At 41.3% G+C, this 20102-nt stretch overlaps 1 protein-coding gene across 1 annotated transcript; it reads right to left on the bottom strand.

Annotated features, from left to right (window-relative positions):
- Positions 1–416: 416 nt before the first annotated feature.
- Positions 417–14149, bottom strand: LOC106557080 (ADP-ribosylhydrolase ARH1). The gene is made up of 8 exons (XM_014076196.2): positions 13955–14149; positions 11979–12208; positions 10572–10670; positions 5970–6075; positions 5789–5868; positions 4037–4220; positions 2239–2453; positions 417–1458 (listed from the first exon to the last, which is right to left on the bottom strand). The coding sequence occupies exons 1-8, from the start codon at positions 13963–13965 to the stop codon at positions 1295–1297; spliced, it is 1089 nt and encodes a 362-aa protein (XP_013931671.2). The 5' UTR covers positions 13966–14149; the 3' UTR covers positions 417–1294.
- Positions 14150–20102: the final 5953 nt, after the last annotated feature.

The following is a 20102-nucleotide window of genomic DNA, read 5'->3' on the forward strand; positions in this document are numbered from 1 at the left end:
TTCCTGTTTTCTCTTCCAAGCAGCTTTTTGCAGCAACTGCCCTGCCTCCTTTTGCCCCATTTACTGCTGCTTCAGCATTTTTCATGCCAGTCAATGCCCTGACTATTCCAGAGTCCAAGCAAAGTCAAAGTCCAGGGATAAGCTCTGACAAATGAAACCTTGCCAATGAACATTGTTATGCAAGTTTATTCATACAGGCTGGCTCAGGTGTCCTGCAGCCTGGGCTGTTTTATGAGGTTGGACCTGCCACCTCTATGGTCTGGTAAACAGCCCAGTGTTTAAAGATCCAGGTGTTGCCTTTAAATCTCAGGCATCCAAAGTGGCATGGATGACAAGAAAGTGATCTCTAAACCTGTGAGACATTAATTTTGCAAAGTAGCTTTTTCATGCCCCCCCCCCCACTATATCACAAGAACTTCAGGCAAAGTGAAAACATATTTATTGCGGGGTGGGGTTTCTAATTGTAAAATTGATGCATCAGAAAGCAACAAGATATTGATTAGATGAGAGAAAAGACAGAATATCCTTAAAATACTTTGCATATTCCCCTTTCCCATCCAGGCTTGTTGCTTTAACACTTGCCAACACCACAGAATTCCAAATACGCTCCCAATTGTTTAGTTCATGAATAGGCACATTTTTTTAAAAAGGGCTCTGGCTAAAAAGCCAAACTGAAGAGCCAGTTTGATCTAGTGGTTAAGGCAGTAGGCTCGAAAATGGGAGATTGTGAATTCTTCTCTCTCCTTAGGTATGAAAGCCATCTGGGTGAATTGGGCCAGTCACTCTATCTCAACCCAAGTCAGTTTACAGGAATGTTATTGTGAGAGGACCATTAGTTATTTTTCTATCCTGTCATTATTTTTACAAATAGCTCAAGGCAGTAAATATACTGCCCTCTTTGTAAAAGCAATAATTGTGGGGCTACAAATAAAAAAATAAACAAATGAGAAAGCATGATTGCCTGAACTTCAAAAGGAGGCACAGATGCCATGCTAAAATATGAACATCACCTTGTAATGCCTCTGCCTGTGTTACCTGCAATTTTAGGCTTCATTATTAGCTTTTTTAATAAAGGTGATGCACCTAAATATATTTACGATAATTTGTTTTTAATAAGAGCACTGCTGGCATTCTTGTGTCAGAATAGGAATGGATGCCGAACTTGTTTGCTGCTCATAAAAGCAAGACAGAATACAGCTACAATTTATTTTGAAAACAGCAGTTTTCAATCTATTGAAAGTTTTCAGCTTATGCCTTCCCAGGAATTGAGGATATTAGATATGGGAACGGCTTCTCAAACAGACCCCTGCTCCCAAGCCAGGCGATAGAGAGAGTCAGCTGCAGAGACCATCCTGTCTCGGTATTCCAGTTCCATGTGATTTCCAGATGGGATGTCTTGGAGACCATATGTAAGGCCCCAGCAGCAAGCTGCGATCACCCCTGTGGAATCACTGTCTCCTGGAGGACATGGGAAACATACAAAGAGAGAGAGAGAGAGATTATGAACGGCTGTAATAATTCCTCTGAATGCTTCCCCAGACATCTCTACAGATGCTAGTTCAGAGAAGGATGTGCCAGTAGCAGAGAGCTATGAGTCAGGAGTGAAGGGGCTGAGCACAGGGGAAAAACCGGACAAGTAGCCGGCTGAGTTAGAGACAGGAGAGGCACAGCTGCAGATGGGAAGCCCAGAAGCTTTGGGTTGGGAGGGCATCCAGCTGGTTGATGGAGATGAAGAAGAACTACCTCCTCCTCTAGATCAGAGAACATATAGGCCTGAGAGGAGGCAGGCATAAAGAAGGTCAGCCAGATTACTCAGGAGGAGGCAGCCTCACCCCTCTTGATGAACTGCACCAAGAAGCAGCTATTTAGCTCAGTAAGGGAAGCGAAATGATGCTGGGAACGACATGTCCATTTCTTTGCTGTGTGTTCTTGCCTTGCCTTTGTCTTTGCCCTGAGGGTTTGTTTTTGCCTTGCCTTTGCCTTGGGGATTTGCCTTTGCCTTGAGGACTAGTGTTGGCTTCTTGTAAGTAGCCTGTGGAACTCTTTGGGATTGAGCTGGTGCTGGCACAAGGGAATACTAATACAGGCTTGGAAGCCTTAATAAAGACTCCTAACACCTATTGTGTGTGTGTGTGTGTGTGTGTGTGTGTGTGTGTGTGTGTGTGTGTGTGTGTTTGGAACAGCACATTGTCAGCTAGTTCTAGGGTCAAGCATTTTGCAGGGGAGGTTTTCACTCACCACCATGGAACATGGACCGTCCACAGAGCTGCTCCCAGCTGCTCCCAGCGCCCAGGAGGGCATCATAGGCAATCATGGGGGCGTCGTGGCCGCTGCGCCCAGCCCACCCATCCAGGCTGAAGGTTTTGTAGATGACATCCCGTTCGGCAGGACCGTAGGCAGGAGGGAATCGAACTGGGCCCCGGCCATCGATGAGACCCCGTTCTGAGAGGTACCTAAATGTGGGATAATGAAGTTACATTTATTTATTCTAGTTATACGGCTGCCCAGCTCGCAAATAGGGATTCTGGGAGGGTGGCATAGGGCTAAAAAAACAAAGTAAACAAAAGGACAAAGCACAGCACAATATAGCATGAAGAGTAAACATAATCTGATCTTCCCCCAAAGTGCTTTTTTCAAAAGGCATCTGGACTTTGGGGTTTTCGGTGGTTGTTGTTTTTTTGCCAGCAGAAGAAGCCCCTGGGCTGTAGGAAATTCCTTGACCTCTGCTACAGATTCTCCACAGTTCTAGAAACCTCCCTGGGAAAGGGGAGGTTTTGGAAGTCAACCCTTTTGCTCCCCTGAGTAGCCGTATGCTCTCAGATTGCTTCTTGAAGTAATTGGGTGAATCCCTGGCTGGGGTAGAGCAACCATGCAAGGTCACTGTGGAAGAACCAGCCATTCAACAATAAATGGACAATAAATGGTGCCACCATTTCTTAGACACTCGCTTTTCTGCATAATTTACCTTTCATGCTAAAAGAGGCTTCCTCTGGCTCCACTTGCCTTTTGAAAAAGCACTTTTGGACAACTATGACCTGGATAACTGAGAATCTCCATAGACATAAACTGAGCCTCAAATCATTCTCAGGTGGACTCTTTGGCCCAACTTTAACCTCGGGTCCAATACTTGGGGAACAGGTGGAAGGCTAACAGGTTCAGAGACCTCTGGAATTTGGGGGAGGAATATGCTGCTTTAAAGAGCAGATGTTTTTCAGACAGAGAAGGCACACTTCCTGATTCCCACTTAATGACTTTGTTTCCTAGAAGGACACATACTCACCCTGCTGGATCCCAGGGGGCAGATAGAGATAACTGCAGACAGGATTTAAAAGGGATTTGTAGTTGGTAACCAGCACTTTGAATTGTACCTGAAAGCTTATAGGAAGCTAGTGAAGCTTGTAGTGTTAAATGGGTTTAGTGTGATGCATTGGTAATTTCCCATGCCACCATATTCTGGTCTAATAGCTGTTCCTAGATGATCTTATTTATTTATATCCTGCCTTTATTATTTTTATAAATAACTCAAAGCAGTGAACACACAATATTTCACCTGCTTGGCTCAGGGAATAGATATTAATGCGTTATTATCAGCACACTCATGAACTCTGACCCTTCGCTGGCACAAGCATAGGAGCAGAAGGAACATAAAAGTCCTTGCAAAAAACTTTGCAAACTAGGAACTATGATTTCTCCCTTCCTCCGTACCAGTTGAAATAGTCCCAAAATGGAAAAGTAGATCCTGAAAAAAATTGTTCTTCAAATTGTGTGTGTGTATGTGATTATCTACTTACCTACCTATCATCCATCCATCCATCCATCCATCTATCTATCTATCTATCTATCTATCTATCTATCTATCTATCTATCTATCTATCTATCTATCTACCTACCTACCTACCTACCTACCTACCTACCTACCTACCTACCTACCTATCTACCAACCACATTTTTGAATCACATTTGCCCTCTTCTATAGCTCCCAGTTGTAATAAAAAACCCTGCATTCCTTGTTCCGTCTCCTGCCCCAACTACTTACCATTCCCACTTCTCTTGGAAATAGGGCCAAGCTGCTACATTGGCTTCAGTGTCAATCCCAGCAGCCTGGATGTATTCTAGGGCAAGGGGCAGAGTCTTCAGCAACCCACATCCCCATAGCTCAAGGGGCAGTCCCTGGACAGCATACGCAGTGAAGAGAGCCGAAGCCAGAGATCCCAGATAACCTAAACAGAGGAAGTAGAGAAAGGACGTGTCTTTCAGGACTCTGTAGTCCACCCCCCCCCTCTTTTTTTTCTTTTTGACTGAATTACTGACATTTAACCCAAGCTTCCAAAGTTAAAGCCTGTATAACAACCTTGTTCAATGACCAGCCAAACGTGCAATGCAAAAATAAAATAAAATGGGTGAGATAAAATATGAACATAGCAAGAGTCTCTGTAATAAAAGGGTAACATAGGGTACTATGATCGATTATGCGCTATCAAATTGTTTTCCACTTCTAGGGACCACATAGATAAGAGCATGTGAATGAGAGTTGGCTTTGACAATGGGTGTGTTGTGAGGCTTCACAAAAATTTCTAGAACCAAAAGAGTAAGGAGAGAAAAGGAAACAGACAACATAGCTAAGCTCATCCCCAAAGGATTTTCATAGGACAAGAAATTTCATAAAGACTACACTATGTGTACTGCAAGTGTAAACAGTGCATCTAAAATATTACAATCTGTGAAGTAAAATAAAAGGCAAAGGTTCCCCTTGCACATATGTGCTAGTCATTCCCGACTCTAGGGAGCGATGCCCATCTCTGTTTCAAAGTCAAGGAGCCAGCGCTGTCCAAAGACGTCTCCATGGTCATGTGGCCGGCATGACTAAACTCCACAGGCGCATGGAACGCTGTTACCTTCCTACCAAAGGTGTTCCCTATTTTTCTACTTGCATTTTTTACGTGCTTTCGAACTGCTAGGTGTGCAGAAGCTGGGACAAGTAACGGGAGCTCACTCTGTTACGTGGCACTAGGGATTTGAACCACTGAACTGCCGACCTCTGATCGACAAGCTCAGCCTCTTAGCCACTGAGCCACCGTGTTCCCACTATGAACACATATTGCCTAAAACAAGAAAACTAAGACGTAAAGCTGAATTGATAATTCTGATCTGTAACTATAATAAAAACTGATTGATTGAAAGTTGAATCGATGAATAAAACAGAAGCATTTATTCCTGAGACCAAATTTGCCTTATTTTCATTGTGGCAATAGAGTTTGGCTACTACACAAGTGAAGAAGGGTTTAGAATCTCTAAAAGATGATTCACATAGAAATTGTCTGGTTTTTCCTAGGATTTTACATATTAGGAATACACTCAAACAGAATTTTTCCAATAATAATTTGGAGGGAAATGGTTTGGCCCTATTTATTTAAAAAAATCCCATTCAGATTACATCAAGGAAGATAGAGAGGAAACGTATGTATTATACAGTATTTGTGATGTCATCAACGCAATAACAATCACTCGTGTTTAGCAACTCCGAAAACTTCAACAGCACAACAACAGGTCCTTCATCTACACCTCAAAAAAGCCAACTGTACTGCTTCAGGCTCTACCACCACATCCTGTTACATGGAAAGAAGCCTGCTCAACCTGTGTTACTACTGCAGGCCCAACCCTGGGACAATTTTTCTGTATTGTAGAAAATCTGCCTAATATAAATATAACCTTATTTTGTTTTGCTTTTACTTTTCTTAAGCCTTGAGCTCAGTCAGTCATGCAACAATGGCCCCGTATATCCCTTTACCTGTGGGGTGGTGATGCGTCATTCTTCCACTTTCTATGCTGACTTTGATCAAGGTGTTGAGATCAGAAGGCTGAGGATACCTGGAAGAGATATTGGTTGAGAATCAGGATGATCTTGTGTTGACCTTTGATCATTCTGCTATCACTACTTTGCACGAATTTTCTTCTCCAACATGTATTACCTCAGCCCAATGCACATGGATCTCATAGCTGCACCACAACCAGTTGCGTAAGAGTTGAAGGGAATGTGATATCCACCTGGCTCTCCTGGACGTAGCTGAGATGTTCCTAGAAGCAGATTGGGGGGGGGGGACTGATATTTTTATTGGCCAAATGACTTTGGATTTTCAGTTAGACATCCTTTGTCCTGGATATTGTACTCGTTTACAAAACAATAAGACTTTTGATCTAAAATGGAAGATTTGTGTATAGCTAAATAAACTTGACTATTTTGAAATTATAGAAAATACTTGTAGCTCAGGTTTTAGATTTTGGCAGTGGTTTGCTCTCCAAGATTGTTTCAATTTAGTTTCTGAACATTTCATTACCAGACTAGGTAACATCAGCAGTAGGATTGTCTTGTCCTGTTCTCCTTAGCTTATAAATGTCTTGTGTGCCAGTGTGGTCAATTGATCGCATGATTGGTTGTTTGTTTGGACCTACATTTAAATTCTGAGAAGCTGATTGGTTCTCTTATTGATTAGTCATTTGAATGGTCTGGTTTCTTATGTATTCATGTAAGCATATTGATCTAGATCAGGGGTGTAAAACTTAATTGCAATGCAAATCAGATTGTGATAATAAACTTAGAGAGAGCTTGGGAAGAATTCCATGGATGAGAATCCTCAAGGGGAAACAACTCAAGAAGCTTGGGAAATTTTGAAAAATGAGATTATAAAAGCTCAGTCTAGCACAATACCAATGAAGAAGAAAAACAACAGCTCTCAAAAGAAACCAGCATGGCTGCATAAAGAACTCTCTGACAAATTGAAAGACAAAAAAGTTAAGTATAAAAAGTAAAAAGAGGGGGACATAACTAAGGCAGAATATCAACAAATAGCCAGATCCTGTAAAGATGAAGTAAGGAAAGCTAAGGCTCACAATGAAGAAAGGCTTGCCACAAAAGTAAAAAATAACAAAAAAGCTTCTTCCAACATGTTAAAGACAAGAAAAAGTTTAAGGAAACAATTGGTCCATTGCTGGGAGAAAGTGGCAAGAAGGTGACAAGCAACAGGGAGAAAGCAGAACTATTTAACTAATTTTTTGTATCTGTCTTTACACAAAGGAATAAAACAGTTCAACCTATCAAAAACAGCACCACAAAAATCAGATTAGGAACACTAATTAAAATAGGGAAGAAAATGGTAAGTGAGCACCTGTGTACCCTAAATGAGTTCAAATCATCAGGACCGGATGGATTACACCCCAGGGTTCTGAAGGAATTGGCAGATGAGATCTCAGAACCACTGAACTATATCTTTCAGAGATCCTGAAGCACCGGGGAACTGCCAGAGGACTGAAAAGAGCTGATGTGGTTCCCATATTCAAAAAAGAGAAAAAAAATAGATCCAGGAATCTATAGACCTATCAGCTGACCTCAATACCGGGAAAGATTCTGGAAAAGATAATCAAGCAACGAATTAGCGAACACCTAGAAGTAAACAAAGTAATAGCCAAACGCCAACATGGGTTTACCAAAAACAGATCACGCCAGACTAATCTTATTGCATTCTTTGACAAAGTGACAAAATGACAAAATTAGTGGACAAGAAGAATGCCATCGATATAGTTTACTTGGACTTCAGTAAGGCATTTGATAAGGTAGACCATAACCTACTACTAGATAAAGTAGAAGAATGTGGGTTGGACAGCATCACCAGATGGATTCGTAACTGGCTGACCAACCACACTCAACGTGTAGTCCTCAATGGAACTGCATCTACCTGGAGGGAAGTATGTAGTGGAGTACCCCAAGGCTCTGTTTTAGGCCCAGTACTCTTCAACATCTTCATCAATGATTTGAATGAGGGAATAAATTGGGAACTCATTAAATTTGCAGATGGCACCAAGCTGGCAGGAATAGCCAACATTGCTCCAGAAGACAGGCTTAAGATACAGAAGGATCTTGACAAACTTGCACATTGGGCACTATCTAATAAAATGAAATTCAATGGTGAAAAGAGTAAGGTTCTATATTTAGGCAAGAAAAACAAATGCACAAGTACAGTATAGGTGTTACTTTCCTCAATAGTAGCAACTGTGAGAGGGATCTTGGAGTCCTAGTGGATAATCATTTAAATATGAGCCAGCAGTGTGCAGCAGCTGCCAAAAAAGCCAACACAGTTCTAGGCTACATAAACAGAGGGATAAAATCAAGATCACGTGAAATGTTAATACAACTTTATAATGCCTTGGTAAGGCCACACTTGGAATACTGCATTCAGTTTTGGTCGCCACGATGTAGAAAAGATATGGAGACTCTAGAAAGAGTGCAGAGAAGAACAACAAAGATGATTAGGGGACTGGAGACTAAAACATATTGAGAGAACGGTTGAAGGAACTGGGTATGTCTAGATTAATGAAAAGAAGGACTAGAGGAGACATGATAGCAGTGTTCCAATATCTCAGGGGTTGCCACAGAGAAGAGGGAGTCAAACTATTCTCCAAAGCACCTAAGGACAGAACAAGAAGCAATGGATGGAAACTAATCAAGGAGAGAAGCAACTTAGAACTGAGGAAAAATTTCCTGACAATTAGAACAATTAACCAATGGAACAGCTTGCCTCCAGAAGTTGTGAATGCCCCAACACTGGAAATCTTTAAGAAGATGTTGGATAGCCATTTGTCTGGAACGGTATAAGGTCTCCTGCCTAGACAGGAGGTTGGACTAGAAGACCTCCAAGGTCTTTCCAATTCTACTATTGTATTGTATTGATGTATCATGTTTTTTGCCTTTGTGGAGCCGGGGTGGGTGTGGCCTACACAGGCCATATCCGGCCTGTGGGCCAATTTGATAGGTCTGATGTAGATCCAGCATATTAATACATTAAGAAGACCATTCAAACGACCAATCAACAAGAGACCCAATCAAATTGGAGTATTGCAGGCTGACTCTGCTCACTCCTAGATGTTTGATCCTCACCAGGCTCAACGTTAACTCAGCCTTTCATCCTTCCAAGGTTAATGAAATGAGGATCCAGATTGTTGGGGACAATATGCTGACCCAGTAAACTGCTTAGAGAGGGCTATAAAGCACTGTAAAGCGGTATATAAGTCTAAGTTCTATTGGTGATGATTAGACATGATAGAATAATATAACTTTCGAGAGAAAGGATAAAGTATATTGGTATTTATAATTGTTGTGAAAAACATCGGAAGTCATCTCTCTACATTTTTTCTTTTCTGTTTTACATCTTTCTTGCACTTTTTGCTTTTTCTTTTTTCTTCCATGTTTTACATTGGCTTGTATTAGTTTTATCTTATTGTTTAAATGTTTTAATGAAAATTGTACAAAAAAGTGAACAAAAATATAACTGTCATCCATAACATGACTGTTTTTAATTGTGGCTCTGACTGAGTGGTGATAAAAGATCTATTGTTTAGTTATAATTTCTATTGTATATTTGCTGTGTAACCTTATGCTGTCACTCTCTCCGTAAAGAAATTTAGAGCTAACCTTGGAGGAGGGGGAAGGAATAGATAAGCTGTAAGGAAAGAGAGAAGGAATGAATTTTTAAGGCAGAAAAGAAGAGGAAAGTCTAAAAAATTCAAAATAAACCCACAAGGTCACGTAAAAGATTCTTTCTCAGCCTTGGCAACTTTAAGATATCTGGACTTCAGTGTCAACAATTCGTTAACCAGACATGTTGTTGAATTCCAGGAGTTGAAGTCTAAACATCTTAAAATTGCCAAGATTGAGAAACACTGGGGTAGAGAGAAACACTGCTAGGTTTCAAGATTCTGTTATTCTATTTTACTACAATATATTAGCTGTGTTACTTTAGGGTGTTACTCACTCTTTGTGTAAAGAAATGTACAGCTAAAGTTGGGAAGGGGAAGGAATGGGCAAGCAAACAGGGAAAGAAAGGAATGAATTTTTAAGGCAGAAAAGAAGATGAAAGTGTGAGAAATTCAAAATAAACCCAGCTGAATTTTGTTTTGCCACAAGATCACGTAGAACACTCCTTCTCAACCTTGGAAATTTTAAAATATCTGAACTTCAGTTTCAACAATTCACTAACCAGACATGTTATTGAATTCCAGGAGTTGAAGTCAAAACATCTTAAAGTTGCCAAGGTTGATAAACACTGGGGTAGAGAGAAATACTGATAGGTTTCAAGATGCTGTTATTCTATTTTACTACAATAAAGAGCATCCGCTGGAATTTCGAACATGCCTTTTTAAAAATTAGACTAACTCAAAGAGCAATTTACAATGTGAAGATCGTAAGTGTGGTCTGTCTGTCAGGATTGAACTTTCCAAGTTGTTTAATGAATCCTGTTTTCCACATTGAGTTGGCTTATTGGAAGCCAGCTGGAAAAGTCACACATGGCAAACACATGAAGATGGGATGCTGCAACCATTGTAAATACATGCTGATTGCCAAGCGCTTGAATTTTGATCATGTGACTGTGAGGATGCTGTGATGGTCATAAGTGTGAGGACCAGTCATAAGTCACTCTTTTCAGTGACCTCCTAATTTTGAACAGTCATTAAATGAATGGTTATGAGTCAAGGACTATCTGTACTTAAAACTTGCAAAAATAAATATATGGTGTATTTACCCAGAATACTGGTGGGCCCAGGTTTTCTTCCCTCCATATCTTTCATGGCCTCTACATAGCATCTTGCCAGCTCCTGGAACAAGGACTCTCCAGTCTTCCCTATGCAAAAAAGATAACACAAGAGAACCATTTTTATTTTTAACTCTGAGACTCTGCTGAGGACTTATCTTGATGCAGTTTATCATTAACAGAAGCTTTCTCAAATTTCCTATATCCAGGGATCTTCTGAAGAATCCTTTCCCTGTAATACGTATTTCTTTTGTTGACAATGCAGATTGTAGAGGTAAAACTTGTAGGCCAACAAACTTTACCGCATCCAATTGGGAAAGGTTGCTGAGAAAAACATTTGTGTTATCACTGCTAAGAATATGAGCCTTCATACCTCAACACTGTCTTGAATCACCCACCTTAAGAGTGTGAGTACCCTAAAATGATGTGAGCTACACAAAGACACAAATGTCAAAAAAAAGCAGCAATGTAAAACTGAACAAAGAACTAAAAAAATGAAATGATACTATAATCCCAAAATCTAAATTCAGAAGGCTTGTAGCACTAGTTGCAAGCCAGTATCCTAGGAATGTCTGTTTAAGTACTATGACCCAGATACTCCAATTCATTTCAGGTAGCTACTGTTCCTATTGACCATGTCCATTTTGACTAATTGGTAACGGTACAGAAGTAGTCTGCCACTATTATCTTCTGACTTCTAGTCATCTAGGTCAGTGGTCACCAACTTTTGCAGCTTGATAGCCCAGCTGGAGGTAGGGAAATGGGCTGTGCGAGTGGTGGGCTGACGGGCACATGCGTTCAGCTTGACTTGCATGAGCAGTGGGCCAGTGCATACAATCAAGGACACACACAGCATGACTGCAAGTCGAGCTGCATGCACACACCTTTGTGTGCTGGCCTATGTCCTGGTTGCGAATAGGCCTCAGCCCAGCAGTGGGCTGCAGCCCAGGGATTGGTGACTCCTGATCTAGTCACTGTTTCTTAACCTCAGCAACTTTAAGGAGGGTGGCTGGAGAATTCTGTGAATTGAAGTCCACCCATGCAAAGTAGCTGAGGTTAAGAAATGCTAATCTAGGCTGTAACCCTGGTATTTCCTGCTATTCGCCTAGCTGAGTACTAACCAGCTTATATCCTCCTTACTTTTTTCAACATCAGGCAAGGAATTAAAATGGTGATCTATTGCCACTGCTGGTTAAAAAGCTGGAGTTGCTACTATTAGATAAGTCCTGCAGGGCCTTCTAGGATAAGAGACAGATGCACCTGGGAACATTTTACCAATAAATTGTATAAACCACCAACTCTTATAAAGTGTCATGAGATGAGTATTATTTGGGGGTGGGGGAAACCAAAATTTGCAAAATAAGACTACAGGGTTTCTCATTGCTTCCAACTACTCACCTGTAGCAAGGGCCTCAGCAGTCGCCAGGTGCAGCACAGTGTCATCACTGACTGGCCAGTCAGGAAGAATTACATGTATCTTGCCAAGTCCCCCCATTTCCTGGAGCTCTTGGTGGATCTGGGGCCCCGAAGTACAATATTCCCAGCGCTGGTTGCGATATCCAAGGGCATCACCAACTCCAGAAAGCACCATGGCTGCACGATAGGCTTCTTGGGAGGGAGTACAGTAGCTACAGGGAAAAAATATATTACAAAAGGCAGCACCCACATACACACACACACTGTAAAACCTTCCCATGCATGTGTTGCAACATACTGAAATGTATTTAAAAAATATCCTTCTGAAATGTGCAACTTGTATTAATTCACTAGGATCTATTAGCTGAAGTTGCATATTCCGTCCCGTTTCCCCAACTAAACTGGCCAGTCCTTAGGAAGGTACACATTTAGTGGAATTAGTATTTTGAAACCAGCATGCCATGATTGCACCAGGGTTAACCTGAAATTTGCATGCACAAAATAAAAATTATAGTTTACACAAAATAATAGTTTGCACAAAATAAAATACATTAAAAGACTCTATGTTGTAATCTCAGCAGCTCTTTATTTAGATTGATATTTTATTAGCAGTTATAGATCAGAGTAATAAAAATGGGAAAGTTGCTATATACAAGGAAGGTTAGACATTAGCTTAAACTGAAGGTGTGCTGTACAGGTGGTTCTTGACATACAACCACAACTACGACCAGAATTTCCATTGCTAAGCAAGGCAATTGTTAAATAAATTGCCTCCAATTTTTACCAAAAAAAAAATTTTTTTTTTTTGCCATGGTTTGGTAAATCACAGCACTTGTTATGTCAATCATATGATTGTTAAGCAAATCCAGCTTTCCCCATTGACTTGCTAGGGGGAGGCCAGCTAAAAAGGTCACAAATAGTGATCACATGACCCTAGGATGTTGCAACCATTGTGAACACATACTAGTTGCCAAAAATCCAAATTTTGATCGCATGATTGTAGGACTGCTGTAGAAATTATAAGTGCAAAGACATGTTGTAGGTCACCTTTTTCACTACCATTGTAAATCTGAACAGTTGCTAAACAAATGGCTCGAAGGCTACCTGTAGTAACTTTCCAGTAAGAATTTAACTAGCTAATTTTGTGGCTGATCTCTGAAAGCTGCATAAAAACACCCTCCAAATCAAGATCCTGTAACAGCAAAACCACATTGTGGTACTTCTGCCAAAGAGCGCATCCATCAAACAACCAGCAGAGAAGCTCAATTTAAGGAAGGTTTTAGAATAATTTGAAATCTGGAAAGTTCGCAACTGTGATCCTATGGAAACTTACACAAGAGAAAGCCCACTCCAGAGCGTGGAGTTTTAAAAAAGAGCTCCATTCTACTGATGTACAGCGCCGCTTTCACAGGCTTAATAGGATGCCCTTGTATTACATCTATTACGATAGCAAGTTCCCTAAGCAAGAATGCTACCTGCTGGAGAAAGCGATCTGAAGCTAGTGATATTGCTGCGGTCTGGGAGGCGCGATATGAGCCGTTAGCGGATTCTCACGCCCTTTCTCCTAAAAGAACCGCGAAAGAACCACATTGCAAAAAAAAAGGTAAGGAAACGGAAGCCGAGGAATCAGATGAGAAGGTAAAAAGGAGGATCTGGCGGACGACGTGCTCTTAAAGCAATTGCCCTGCAGAGAAAAGCCACAGGAATCGAACACATTTGCATGTTTATAGAATTCTTTATTGGCCAAGTGTGAACACAAGGAATTTGTCTCCAGCGCTCTCAGTGTACGTACAAGCAACTAGTGATAAATCATAAGACTAAAACACAATCATAAGATACAACGCAATGATTTTTAGAGGATACTAAATAAGCAATCAATATAAATCAATGATTATTGATTAATGATTGATTACTGATTATTAACAGGCGAAGTAGAGGGGGTGCGAACAACTGCTTACGAGCCATCCATGACTACGGGGAGGGGGGGGCGATCGCTCTGTCTTCGTCCGTCCGACTTTGAAAAACTACTCTCCAGGCGACGGGCTGATCCTATCCTCTCCACTCGTCCAATTGGAGGACTTTAAACAGAAAGAGCCTACAAATCCGTTCCCCCCTCCCCTGCTCCGCAACTGTGTTGGGCCTGTCCGTCCCCGCTCCCCGCCCTCTGGCAGCGCTTTGGTGAGATTTCATGTCGCTGCCCGAAAGGTTTTTCTCTTTATAACTCATTGATTTTCGCATCACGTAAGATGGACGTGCAGAGAAGAGGCTCAGGGGATTGGTTTGTTCAGTGGTCTGCAACTTTAAGACTTGTGGACTTCAACTCCCAGAATTCCTCAGCAAAGCTGGCTGAGGAATTCTGGGAGTTGAAGTCCACAAGTTGAGGTTGGAGAACCCTGTCCTAACAGATCTCTAGGATTTCTAGATTCCACAGGCTGGTTGCAGAGGAAAGAGAGACTAGATCGGTGTTCCTCAAACTCAGCATCTTTAAAGTAAAGGTAGCTCTCTACTTACAACAGTTCATTCAAAGTTACAATGGCAATGAAAAAGGTGACTTGAGGCAATTTTTCACACTGGCAACTGTTGTGGCATTCCCATAGTTACGTAATCAAAATCCAGATACTTGGCAAATGGCTCGTGCTTTTGATGGTTGCAGTGTCCCAGGGTCCATGTGGTTGCCATTTTGAGACCTTCTCACAAGTCAATGGGGAAGTCAGATTCACTTAACAGTGTTACTAATTTAACTACTGCGCTTAACTGTGGCAAGAAAGGTGGTAGGGTGGGGCAAAACTCAGGTAACAAATGTCTCACTTAGAAACAAATTTTGGGCTCAATTACAGATGTAAGTTGAGGACTTCCCAGTGGTGGGATTCAAATAGTTTAACAACCGGTTCTCTGCCCTAATGATTTCTTCCAACAACCAGTTCACTAAACTGCTCAGAAACTTAATAACCAGTTCTCCCGAAGTGGTGTGAACTGGCTGAATCCCACCACTGGGACTTCCTGTATGTGGATTTAAGCTTCCAGAATTCTCCAGCTGTCATGCTGGCTGGGGAACTCTGGGAGTTGAAGTCCACACACCTTAAAGTGGCTGAGGTTGAGGTATACTGGTTTTAGATCATCAGGAAAGATTGTGCTTCATGGAACTGCAGAGTGCAGAGAGAATTTGGTAGAACTGTGAGATAATTCTTTTCAATGCAGCTGGTTTTCTATCACTAGAGCTTTGCCTCTTGATCAGGTGTTTGGGACTTCTATTTTTTGTAATTAACAGGTCTTGTGGCCTGAAAATGTTTGAAAATTCTTAGTCTAGATTGCTCATCCCTCTTCATCATGGGTCTTAATTTATGGCGTGCTAACTCCTATATATGGCATTTAGCAGCTGGATTCCAGTTAATTATACATACACAAAGTAGGGCCAGGTAGGGCAATTATTGTACGTGGAACAAAAGTTACTCACAAAAAAACTTAACCCTGCTACACCAGTGTTTCTCAACCTTGGCAACTTTTAAGATGTCTGGATTTCAACTCCCAGAATTTTCTAGTCAACATGATGGCTATAGAATTCTGGGAGCTGGTCCACAAGGCTTATATTTGCCAACTTGAGAAACCTTGGGCTAGACCATAAGAAGTTAAAACGTCAGGGTGGGGGGAGTGGTACTGCTTCAAAGGAGAGTTTCATTTTCACGGCTTTCATCTGTCTTTTGGTTGTTTGGGTTTCAAAGGACATTCTCTGCTCCTAGTGTCAGCCCGTTCTCCAGCATGGGTTTCTGTAGCATGCTTGCTATCTGCATGCCCCCACTTCTTGCCATAGAAACAGGGGAGTGGAGGGAATGGACATTTAGGAGGGGGAAGCAAACTGGCATATAAAAATCCCATGAGAACTGGAAGGGAGGTTTGTACTCATGATTTATGACAATGCTGAGTGGCGTTGTTTATACTCCGTCAAGGTCAACCATCTCCGAGACTCCAGATGCGAAAAAGATCTGAAGAGCTTTTCAATAACATCATACTGGACGCTGATTAGACTCTCAGTGCTGGACCCTAGGGGGAGGGTTTTGAATCAGATCTTGCTTTGCTTTCACTTTTATCATTTCAAACTTAGTAAAAAAAAATCCTCTTCTCTAATTCAATGGAGCCAGGGGTTTTCTTTCTTGAGTTTTGAACGGAGGCAGGCATGACACTAGTCTATTCACTCTATTCTTAACATAGAGGTCCACCGGAAACAATATAGTTTAGAGTAAACACTGTTAAGATTTACAGTAAGGGGTTTGGGTACAATTTTGTAGGCAATCTCTTCTGCCTTAGCACATAATTGTTTTTCAGTCTTTAATGCCAGAGTTGTTCATAATCTGTTGTCTCAAGAATGTTATTGCTGTTTGTTTCCCAATCCTAAGAATTGTGCCCTGAAATTTGAGGTTTAATAGGAAAAAAATGTTGCTCTCTGATAAGAGGTCATTTATCTCTTGCTACTGAGCAGCAGCAATGTTTCACCATTTTATGCCTTATAAATGCTTTGGGCTGCAATTGCTATATTGAACCAGCTAGTATCACAATAAAAAGAAGTCGAGATACAGCCTCAGTATAATGCAAATGATGTTTTCTGCCTTATGAATCATTGCCTCAAGTGTTTAAAGGACAACTGGTGGGCAGCGCCCCATATTCACCTCTCTTGACCAAAATTCAGGGAAATCACCTGCTTCAAATACAGTCAACTTCTTTCTCCCATCACAGTTCAGATCCCTGAGAACTCCTGTTATAAGGTTGCTACTTCAGTCTCTCTACACAGGGGTCTCCAAGCCCGGCAACTTTTAAAACTTGTGGACGTCAACTCCCATGCATGGCTGGCTGAGAAATTCTGGGAATTGAAGTCCACAAGTCTTAAAAGTTGCCAAATAGACCCCCCCATCCCCACTCTATATCAATGTTTCTCAATCTTAGTAACTTTAAGATGTTAAGCTGAGAACGCCTCAGCCAGCATGTTGAGATGCAAATACTTTAATCATATCTAATATTTACCTACATAGTTGAACCATTTAAAAAAACTGGCTTAATATTGAAATGTACTAAAAAATATCCTTCTGAAATAGTCTCCTTTTGAAATTACACCACTGAAAAAAATGACATCCCAGTCCTTACACTATGTCTGTCATAACATCCCCATGGTGATCTGATCAAAATTTGGATGCTTGACAGTCAGTATTTACAATGCTGGGAACATATGTGGTCACGATTTGTGACTTCCCAACTGGTTTTCAACAAGGAAAATCAATGGGGGAAACCAGATTCACTTAACAACTTCAGGGGTTCACTGTGGTAAAAAAAAAGTAGTAACATTGGGTATGATTCCTTTAATAACTGCCTTGATTAGCAACAGAACTAATACCAATTATGGTCATAAGTTAAGGATTTACTCTCCTGGAAGTGTGCAAACATTGTGAGACAGTTTTTAAAAAGCCTGGCTATGCACATTCTAAATCCTCATTTGGACTCCAATCTGGATTTCTGTACAGCTAATGATTTGTTAGCTACTGAAATCCTGTCATGGACCTATAATGGCTGCAAATTTCCCTTTAATGGAATGGAGACAGGCAGATGAGTGGCTTTGAATCCAGTCTAAGTATGAGGCGGTGTAAAAATAGTTAGGCAAGGGCTGTTGGGAAACAGCATTAGAACATTTTGTGGGAATCTGCCTGGCAAGCTCCCGAAGGTTTGCTCCAAGTTGTTTCAAAAGCGTTTGACATTTGATCTAGTTTGTTCAGGACACATGAACAGCCAAGGCATTGGGGCGGGGAGAGCAGTGAAAATAAATGTTCTGAATTATTCTCAAAGTTTGTTGAATGCTATGGGGCACTCAAGAATGAATGCTGAGTGTTAAGACTACAGATCTACTTATTTATTTCATTTATATGCCTCCCATCTCACTATCGAGTGACCGTTATTTAAAGATAGGGGAAAATAGGAGCCACTTCTCCTGCATTCCCTCTTGAAAGGCCAAAGCTTGACGAATCAAATCAATGCTTACTAGGGATTGGCAAAATCTACTGTTCCTTCTCTGGATCATGCTGAGCTGGCTAATCTGGAGAGGCACCGTGAGTTTCCAAAAATAATGCATTGGCCACAAACCAGCTTGATCCAGAGAAGCAGCAGAACTTTCCAGAATCCACTGGAGTATTCTGTTCCGTACATACAGATGGTCCTTGACTTACAGCCACAGTTGAGGCCAAAATTTGCCAAGTGAGTTTATTTTTAGTGAGTTTTGCCCCATTGTATGACCTTTCTTGACACAATTATTAAGTGAACCACTGCAGTTGTTTAAGTTAGTAACAAGGTGGTTCAGTGAAATTGGCCATAAGTGCCAAAGAGCCATAAGTATGAAAAACATCACAAGTAACTTTTTTCAGTGCCATTGTAACTTTGAGTGGTCACTAAACAAATTGTTGTAAGTCAAGAATTACCTGTAGTTGGTTTTGCACATCTCTTAATGCTCACCTTTCCCCCTCCAGATGAACAATACAAGAGTGCAAACAGAGTCCTACCTTAGAGCTATCATTGGTCCCAGAGTAACAAAAATCCTAACCCAGGAATTCAGGAATTGCTAATGAACTTTCATGATCCCTCACCACAAAACGGCAGTAACTGGTGTTATCACTCCATTAACTGAGATCTACCCTTAGCCAGGATATCTGGAAGCAAAGTCTAGTTATCCAGTAATGATTAATATAGTGCTTTTCTCTTTTACAGTAATGATTAATATAGTGCTTTTCTCTTTTTCTCTTATACAAATATAATACTTTTGGTCCTACCAAGAAATAATATTGAATAATAACTTTAGATAGTCTAGTCATTACAGGATTGGGGGAAAGAGGCTTTTTAAAATATAAAACACAGCACTCCACCCTCCCTCCCTCCCCTGGTTTCCAGCTCTCTGACCAAGAATATGCAAGCTCACTTCCCTAATGTATAGTACAAGTAGACCCGACTTACAACTATTTGTTTACTGACCATTAAAAGTTGCATCACGGAAAAAATAGTCATATTTTTCCCATTTTTAACCACTGCAGCATCTCCATGGTGATGTGATCAAAATTCAGATGCTTGGCAACTGATTAATATTCATGATGGTTGCAGTGTCCCTGGGTCACGTGATCACCTTTTGCAACCTTCTGGCAAGCGAAGTCAATGGGGAAGCCAGATTCACTTAATAACTATATTACTAACTAAACCATTGTTGTGATTCACTTAACAACTCAGGCAAGAAAGGTTGTAAAATGGGGCAAAACTCATAAAAAATGGCTGGCTTAGAGGCAGGAATTTTGGGCTCGGTTTTGGCCGTAAGTTGAGGACTTCCTATATAGTTTTGGCAAGTAGGTGGCAACACCTGTGAATGCTGGAGTATTTCACATCAACCTGTGAGAATGGAGGGAAATGTGTTTTGCATTTTCATTCCCCAGTTCTTTTTAGCTCAGCCTGACCTCTTTTCAGTATGTGATTGCCATATCATCTTCAACACCACCAACTGGTTTGAAGCTGAGGACAATAAACTTGCTACAGGACCACGTACAGAAAATTTTCATTTCAATTGAATGTCATCTCCAGCTGCAGTTTCCACCTAGGAAAGGCCTGTCTGGAGTCACAGTTTCTCAACTGGCTAAGAAGCGTAAAACAAATGAATGAGATAGCTGCTAAGCCCTCCAGGGGTGGGTTCTGGCATGCACTACTGCCGGTTCGCTCGTGGGTGTGCTGAGCGTGCATGCACAGTGCAATAAAATTTGTTCTGTGCATGTGCAGAAGCCAAAAACAAGATGGCGGCACTTACGGGGCCTGGAGAAACTGTTTGGGGGCATGGCAGGCCCGGGTCGCTGCCAGTTCCAGTGACCCAGGCTGACAAACCACTACCAGTTTGGCTGAACCAGTAGGAGCCCATCACTGAAGCCCTCCACGGAGTCCTAGAAGTGAGGAACAAAGTCAACAAGTCTGTTGTGCTCACTGCAATAACTGGCATTGCCCGTTTTTGTATCTCACAACTCATACTAACCCAGAAGTGGGGAACGATGGCCCCTTTTCTGATTTGGGGACTTCAACTCCCAGAATACCTGAACCAGCATGGCT

Source organism: Thamnophis sirtalis, unplaced genomic scaffold (assembly GCF_051295495.1).
Source record: "Thamnophis sirtalis isolate CommonGarterSnake01/CBP01778 unplaced genomic scaffold, rThaSir2_p1.2 scaffold_4, whole genome shotgun sequence".
Lineage (NCBI taxonomy): Eukaryota > Metazoa > Chordata > Lepidosauria > Squamata > Natricidae > Thamnophis > Thamnophis sirtalis.

Coding starts and splice junctions, on each gene's coding strand:
- LOC106557080 (XM_014076196.2), bottom strand. Junction 4,221..5,788: donor GACGCATCACCACCCCACAG/GTAAAGGGATAT, acceptor TCCTCTGTTTAG/GTTATCTGGGATCTCTGGCT. Junction 2,454..4,036: donor TTCCAAGAGAAGTGGGAATG/GTAAGTAGTTGG, acceptor TCCCACATTTAG/GTACCTCTCAGAACGGGGTC.